The sequence below is a fragment of the Tachyglossus aculeatus genome, unplaced genomic scaffold, assembly GCF_015852505.1.
Source record: "Tachyglossus aculeatus isolate mTacAcu1 unplaced genomic scaffold, mTacAcu1.pri scaffold_78_arrow_ctg1, whole genome shotgun sequence".
NCBI classification, from domain to species: Eukaryota; Metazoa; Chordata; class Mammalia; order Monotremata; family Tachyglossidae; genus Tachyglossus; species Tachyglossus aculeatus.
Window position 1 is genome coordinate 1552820 of NW_024045093.1, and position 8003 is coordinate 1560822.

Genomic DNA, 8003 nt, shown 5'->3' on the forward strand with positions numbered 1-8003 from the left:
TTGCCAGGAGGTGTGGAAAACGAAGACCAAGGGCTGGGCCAGTGGGCAGTGGGGAACAAGGAAGCAGCAGAGAGGAGAGGGATGTGGGCTATTGTGTGGGATGAGCTGAAGAGAGTGGTGAGGAAAATGGGAAAAGGGCAGAGCCTGAAAGGACAGGATCAGAGTCCCAGAGTAGGGCCTGATTCAGATTTGCTCTTCCTAATCCGACTCAACGAGGAGTCTCCTGGAGAAATAGGGCAGATATGAAAAATTCTGCCTCTTCCTCCTTCTGCCTTTGGGAGCTGCTGCCCTTAACCTTCTGTGGACAGAAATTGGAGCTTGTCTCAGCTTAACTTAGGCCATCATGGCCATCCATGGAGGGGAGGTTGAGAGATGAAGGGAAGGGTGGCACACTATAGATCTGGGAGCTGATTCTGGACATCACCATATGATGAAAGAGTATCCTTTGGTGAAGTATACTGCATCACATGTCTGTGGGAATTGGCTAACATTTGAACTCTCATATCAAGGTACGTTATACCCTGAAAATGGCCCTGGTGATATCAGCTTCTATTGTCCTGTTTCAGTATTCCACCGTCGCTCCAGTAACTGTCCTTTGCTGTTTCTGTCCGGCCTCAGCAGGATGATGTAGACCTTGGGCCCAAAGATGCAGCCCAGGAGCCCAGCACTGGAAGCCAGGATGGAGGAGATCTCAACTATCACCATGCCCTTGCCCTTAGTGCTCAGGTACGTGGGCAGGAAGGAAACCCAGACATTGCAGAACACGAGCATGCTGAACGTGATGAACCTGGCCTCGTTGAAACTGTCGGGTAGCCTCCTGTCTATGAAGGCAACAGTGAAACTGACTAGTGCCAGGAACCCCATGTAGCTAAGGACGCAGTAAAAGGCAATTGTGGAGCCCTCATTGCACTGGACAATGATGAGACCAGGCTCTGGTGCCATGTCCACGTCGGGGAGTGGTGGAGAAGTTCCCAGCCAGATCACGCAGATGCCCACTTGAACGAGGGAGCAGATGAGGACGATGGAAGTGGATATCCTGGTGCCCGACCAAGTCCTCATTCTGCTTCCTGGCTTGGTGGCCCTGAAGGTCAAGACCACAGTGATGGTCTTTGCCAACACGGAGGAAATAGCCACAGAAAAGACAATACCAAAGACTATTTGTCGCAAGACACAGGTCACCAGGCCAGGATAGCCAATGAAGGTCAAGGAGGACAGGAAGCACAGCAGCAGAGCTTTGAGGAGGATGTAGCTGAGAGGGCAGTTATTAGCTTTCACTATGGGCGTGTCCCGGTGGCGTATAAATATCCTTAAAACCAGAGCAGTGAGGAGTGATAAACCAAGAGTTATGAACACCAGAGCCATTCCCAAAGGTTCCTCATAGGACAGGAAGGTCATTATTTTCGGGTTACACTGATCTCTTCGATAATTTGGATACTGATCTTCAGGACACATTATACACTGATCCATATCTGAAAGAAATAAAAGGGATTTCACGCCATTCCTGGGATGAGGTGGGTAGGTCCGGTTATTGAATGTGAGAAGTTCATAATAGTGGTGGATAGGGGGAAAAGGAGGGGCAACAAGGATGATCAGGTGGAGGGAGGAGCTTCATGAAGAGGACAATCTGAATGATGGGTTCTGCCTAGTCTGAAGAGTCAAAGGCTGCAAGGGGAGCTGTTTGAAGGTTTCCAAATCGCAAAAAATGGACTAGGTAGAACCAGAAATGTTGTTCCACAATTCAACACCAACATGGCAAGAGGGCACAGAGGAGGATGGGTGTCCAGGAGGACAATTAACACAGACACACACAACCTTCAAATATTCTGGTGCCTCTGTAAGAAACTGAATCCCAGGTTAGATGAACAGGGTGGCTGCTATAGGTGGCACGGGTGAAAGTTTCCGATCAGTCATCACTCCATTATCAAGCAATCAATCAGTCAATCAATCAAAGAGTGGTATTCATTGAATGCTTACTCTGTGCAAAACACTCTACTAAGCACTTGGAAAAGTACAATTGTATCACTAGACCTGACCCCTTCCCTCAAGTCGTTTCCAGTCCAACAGGGAAGACAGACACTAAAAGAAATACTGGTAAGGAGAAAGCAATACAGTTGAAAGATTTAAGTGTAACAAGGGGCAGGGGAAGACGGATGGGGATTGAGAAGCCAGTGCTTAGTTGATTGTGGAAATGTTCCACACTCTAGGAATCCCAAAGTGTCATCTCCTAAACCCAATTGTTTTCCTGTTCTCAGAAAGCTTTCCCAGAAAGCTTTGATCTGACCACCGCTCTTTCACCAGGAAGAACCGTCTCTGCAGACACCTACCTGTCTGATTGTTGATCTCTCCTTTGGAACAGGGGACACAATCATAGCAGCAGACAGCTTTTCCTTCCCGAGCTGTTTTCCTGAATCCCGACCCACAGCTCTCACAGCACAAGGAGCAAGGGATCTGATCAAGGACAGGGAAGAGGTAAAGGGACAGGGTAAAGGGAATTGGCTTTACTTTGTAAGACTCAGGGGAATGGAGGATGAAAGGAATGTCTATGGTGATCTCAGGGAAATGCTACACTTCTTATAAAGGGGCATGAGACGGTCAGTTCCAATCATGGACAGATATGAGATCATTCTTTTGTCATTTTCCACAGTCCTTCGGCCTTCTGAGTTAGAATGAAAATCTTGGATCTCATTCAGTAATTCCCCCTCCCAGCCTAGTTGTACAAGTCCTGGGATGGACTTTGAAAGTTATGAAGCTTTACCAGGTAAGAGGCGATGGAAGATACACAGTAGGCAGAGAACAACAGAACCGACCCAAATCAGAGACTCTTACTTACTCATCCCTCAAAATGTCGAATTAACTGAATTCCCCTGTCTCCATTCCTATCACTTCAGGGAAGGCAGAGCACATGGCTGCTCTTGTCTTTCAGGGATATCTTTGGATGGTTCTATACTTTAATCTATAAATCTCTTTGGGTAGCTTAGTTGTTATCATTCTGTCTCCCTCAGTGCAGAAACAGGCTCTTCTGTCAATATGGTAGGTACATATTCTTATATTTTTAATTCCTCACTCGGTAATTTATTTTAATGTCTATCTTTCCCATTAGATGGTTACTTGATAATAACACCCACTCCAGATGCTAGTCACAGTAATCTCCATCCCACGAGACCCCACCTCCAGCTTTTTGAACCATTTTGATCCCTTCCTCACATTCCTTCTGTCTTTCTCCATCCCTGCATTGATCCTTAGGGACTTCAATATCCACATAAATGTTCATGGTGACCCTTCCTCTGGCAATCTCTATCACTCCTCAGCTCCACTGACCTCGTGCTCCACCCCAGCTCACCCACTCACCATTCATTCATTCCCTAATTCATTCAGTTGCAGTTATTGAGCACTTACTATATGCAAAACATTGTATTTAGCACCTGGGAGAGCAAAATGAAACATTAAACAGATTCATCCCCTGCACATAATGCGCTTACAGTCTAGAGGGGGAGACTGACATTAATGAAAGTATATAAATTACATTACACATATGTATATAAGTGCTGTGGGGCTGGGAGGTGAATAAAGGGAGCAAGTCAGGGGAATACAGAAGAGAATGGAAGAAGAGGAAAGGAGGGCTTAGTCATGGAAGACCTCTTGGAGGATATGTACCTTCAATAAGGCTTTAAACAGGGAGAGAGTAATTGCCTGTTGGATTGGAGGAGAAAGATGTTTCCAGGCCAAAGGCAAGATGTGGATGAGTGGCCGGCGGTGAGATAGATGGGACTGAGAAACAGTGAGAAGGTTAGCATTAGAGGAGCAAGGTTTGCTGGCTGAGTTGTAGTAGGAGGATAGTGAAGTGAGGTAGCAGGGGGCAAGGTGATTGAAGCAAATGGTAAGGAATTTCTGTTTTATGTCTAGTTGGATGGCCAACCACTGGAGGTTCATGAGGAGTGTGGAAACATGGACTCAAGGTGTTTGTATAAAAATGATCCGGGCAGCAGAGCGAAGTATCCGAGCACTTATCTTATCCCACCTTGATTACTGTACGAGCCTCCTTGCTGACCTCCCTGGCTCCTTTCTATCCCCACTCCAGTCCATTCTTCGTTCTGCTGCCCAGGTAAATTGTTATACAAATACCTTCAGGCCATGTTTCCCCACATCAAGAACCTCCAGTGGTTGCCCATCCACCTGTGCATCAAATCAAAATTCCTTACCATAGGTTTTAAAGCACTCAAGCACCTTACCTGCTCCTATTTGTTGACAGATATTGTGCCATCACGTGGACACCCTGACCTCTATCCTCTATGTCACTGAGACATGAGTATATATGCAGGCTGAGTTATCATGGTAATTTTCATCTTCAGATCAAGACTAATAATAGAGTGAAAAACGCACGCAAGTGTAATAATAAAGAAAATCTGAGGCTGCAAAATCATTAACATTCAATATACAACATTGAACAAGCTAATACTTGTTTTTTTGTTATTTTCTTTCTGCTGGAGTTGTTTATTTCAGTTTGTGTGCAACCATCAGTGGGAACCAAAGCCCAGGGATGCTGCCAGAGGAAAATAATTTCCCTTCTGTGTCCTGACAGGCAGTGGAATTGACTTTTACTTCCTCCATAGAATGTTAAGATTCTTGTGGGCAGAAAACCTGTCTCTTCATGCTTCTGTACTTCCCAAGTACCTAATGCAGTGCACTGCACCAAGTGGATCCTCAATCAATCCTCCTCCTTGCCTCCCCACAACCACATCCTCCAACTCCTTCTCCTCCTCTTCCCACTATTAATACTAATACTTTTATTTTTCTTACTCCTGCTAATCATATTACTACTACTAGGACTGCTACTAGGACTACTACTAGGACTACTACTACATTACCTAAGAAAATAGCTGATCCAATGTTATCCTCTCTTCACTGATTTTGAAATCTTTTTCAGCTGGGGCCAGGGGGATAGATTCTCCCACTTTGACATGGGCTCTGGGGCCATTATGAAAGATCTGATAGTTCAAGATTTCAAATCTACTCGTCACCCTGCTGTAGTCATCCAAATCGATCTGGTCACCAGCCTTGGTGTGGAATCGAGTATTCTTTAGGAGTGAGTTGAGCTGGAGGGAAAGATTAACATGAGTGACTGGAGTCCAGCCCATTACCATCTGCTCACACCTCGATGTTCCCATTATAACCCGAGCTCAAGGAGCTGAGGGGACTGTACAGACCAGCTGGAGATCTTTAAAGACAAGGTAGGAGTTAACTGGTATATTCAGGAACTGATTCCAGGAAGGGGGTGGATTTTAGTATCTCTATACATCTCTTCCACCTCAGTAAATGATCCTCTGACCCAGTGATGGCCACGCCAGCCAGACTTAAGTAAAAGACACTCAAGACCTAGAGTAACTGGGTTCATATTACCAATGACTACAGGATCACAGTAGCCTCCTTAGAGAGCTGGACTTCAGGGAAGGATGGAAGGATTACCTGCCATGGACGAGAAACTTGACTTGGCCCATCCCCAAGCGTTTCCATCTCCTTTCCAGCTAAGAGTTTTTGATGGAGGGCATGAGCTATGGCATGCACAGCACTGTACACACTGTAACTCTGAGGAGACAGATTCATGTCCCAGAAGGCCATGGGCCGGCTCTCCAAAGTACCATTTTCATTACACAGTCCTGGCACTGACAATCCTTCCTGTTCTTCGACATGTGGACAATCAAATGCCCATCCCCAGAACAACATTGCCAAGATCCGCCCTTTCCTCTCCATCCATACCACTACCCTGCCCATTCAAGCTCTCATCCTATCCCGTCTGGAATACTGCATCAGCCTTCTCTCTGATCTCCCATCCTCGTGTCTCTCTCCACTTCAATCCATACTTCATGCTGCTGCCCGGATTATCTTTGTCCAGAATCTCTCTGGGCATATGACTCCCCTCCTCAGAAATCTCCAGTGGCTACCAATCAATCTGCGCATCAGGCAGAAATTCCTCACCCTGGGCTTCAAGGCTCTCCATCACCTCGCCCCCTCCTACCTCACCTCCCTTCTCTTCTTCTACAGCCCAGCCCGCACCCTCCACTCCTCCACCGCTAATCTCCTCACCGTACCTCGTTCTCGCCTGTCCCGCCATCGACCCCCGGCCCACGTCATTCCCCGGGCCTGGAATGTCCTCCCTCTGCTCATCCGCCAAGCTAGCTCTCTTCCTCCCTTCAAGACCCTACTGCGAGCTCACCTCCTCCAGGAGGCCTTCCCAGACTGAGCCCCTTCCTTCCTCTCCCCCTCGTCCCCCTCTCCATCCCCCCCATCTTACCCCCTTCCCTTCCCCACAGCACCTGTATATATGTATATATATTTGTACATATTTATTACTCTATTTATTTATTTATTTATTTTACTTGTACATATCTTTTCTATTTATTTTATTTTGTTAGTATGTTTGGTTTTGTTCTCTGTCTCCCCCTTTTAGACTGTGAGCCCACTGTTGGGTAGGGACTGTCTCTATATGTTGCCAATTTGTACTTCCCAAGCGCTTAGTATAGTGCTCTGCACATAGTAAGCGCTCAGTAAATACGATTGATTGATTGATTGACTGTAGAAACACATCCTGTGGATATTTCCCAGGGTTCAGGGTCCGCTCAAAATTCCTGAAACCCAGAATGTCATTCCTGTGGCCTGAAAATAACAATGCACTTTGGAAAAAGTTGTAACTTTTGTCATAGGAATTTGTGGTAAAATCCCAATCGGAGGTGGTGACCCAAGCTTTACCAAAAACGGGATCAGTATTCATATTAAGTACAAGAATCAATAAAGAGAATGTATCCCCATAGACAATAACCACATTGGCTGATGATTTAATAATTTTTGTGTAATAAGACTCAAATGGATATGTTCTTTCAGTAAAGTATTCCTGGATTCTCTTAGTGTAAGCCACACACATTCCATTTCCTAGCCATTTCCTCTGTCATGGTCTTGGTGAACGTGTCTCCTTTAATATCATTGGTGACAAGGAGGCCGATCCAGACCCAGTGAAAATGTTTCATGAGACGGATCATTCCCAAGTGCAGATCTGGAGACATCATAGAGATTTGATAGAGAAACGGGAACTGAGCTTTATCCTTGAGAATGGGATACATTGGACCATAGAAGATCTATATGGAGACAGAGTGGGTTAAGAGGTGGGGTGGACCAGGGAAAAGACTGACACATATACACAGGCATACAATGATGTTCCATTTTCCAAGGACTGCCTCTCCAATTCTGATCAAAGACTGGAGAAATTCATTGCATTTACGCCCGCTCCCTCAAAACAATTCCCTGACTAGGAATGTCCCATATGATTTGGGAAAGCAGAAAACGAGCTGAATCAGATAGCATCCTTTCCTTTGCGATTTCCGCTCTTAGAAATTCCTTTCGGAGGGAGTTTTGGCATTTCTCCAAGGCAGAAGCAAAACTGAACACATTTATCCTCTTCATCAGGATGATCCACTCCTCAGAGGCAGCTCCCTGGCCCTGAGAGAGATGGCTTCGTAGAGCTACCTAGAGCTACCCTAGAACTTCTTAGACTCCTCTTAGTTACTGTTAAGCATGTCTGTGCTTCATAAATAGACTTCCTGGGATGCTATGCTTGGACCACGATGTCACCGTGCATGTCCAGGATTTTGGCATTCACTGGAGGCAGGCAATGATGTTTACCTGAAAATCAGGCTCATTCTATAAACTAAAGACCTTACAATTCAGTCCATTCTAATTCCAGCCTACCGGAAACAGAGCAGCAGCTGAGAAGAAAAGGTCAGGGGAGGGCTAGGTTGGAAGAGAGAGAGGAGATGAAGTTGGGTAGTCATAGAAGTGCTGAACTAGGCAATGACATTTAAGCCTCTAGAAGCATTCAACCTGGAAACAAAAGTGTCAGCGTTTGCAGGGTGAGGATGGGGGGAGGCTTAGTTTGGGAAATAAGTCTTGGGGTGGACTGAGAGAAAATCCAATTCACCTAGCTGTGCCCTATTTCCCCTCTTCATTAACTTTCC

The 8003-nt window shown here is 45.9% G+C and overlaps 2 protein-coding genes across 2 annotated transcripts in view; one reads left to right on the top strand and one right to left on the bottom strand.

Moving 5' to 3' along the window:
• Nucleotides 1–549: 549 nt before the first annotated feature.
• On the bottom strand, nt 550–7112 carry LOC119924045 (vomeronasal type-2 receptor 26-like). Its single transcript, XM_038743130.1, has 4 exons — nt 6915–7112; nt 5019–5093; nt 2325–2448; nt 550–1469 (listed from the first exon to the last, which is right to left on the bottom strand). Exons 1-4 carry the CDS (start codon nt 7110–7112, stop codon nt 550–552), a joined length of 1317 nt encoding a protein of 438 aa, XP_038599058.1.
• Nucleotides 7113–7839: 727 nt separating this feature from the next.
• LOC119924046 (vomeronasal type-2 receptor 26-like) overlaps nt 7840–8003 on the top strand; it is a 16310-nt gene continuing 16146 nt past the window's right edge. Inside the window, exon 1 of the mRNA XM_038743131.1 lies at nt 7840–7898. Within this exon, the coding sequence (XP_038599059.1) occupies nt 7840–7898 (59 nt within the window). The remainder of the gene's footprint in view (nt 7899–8003) is intronic.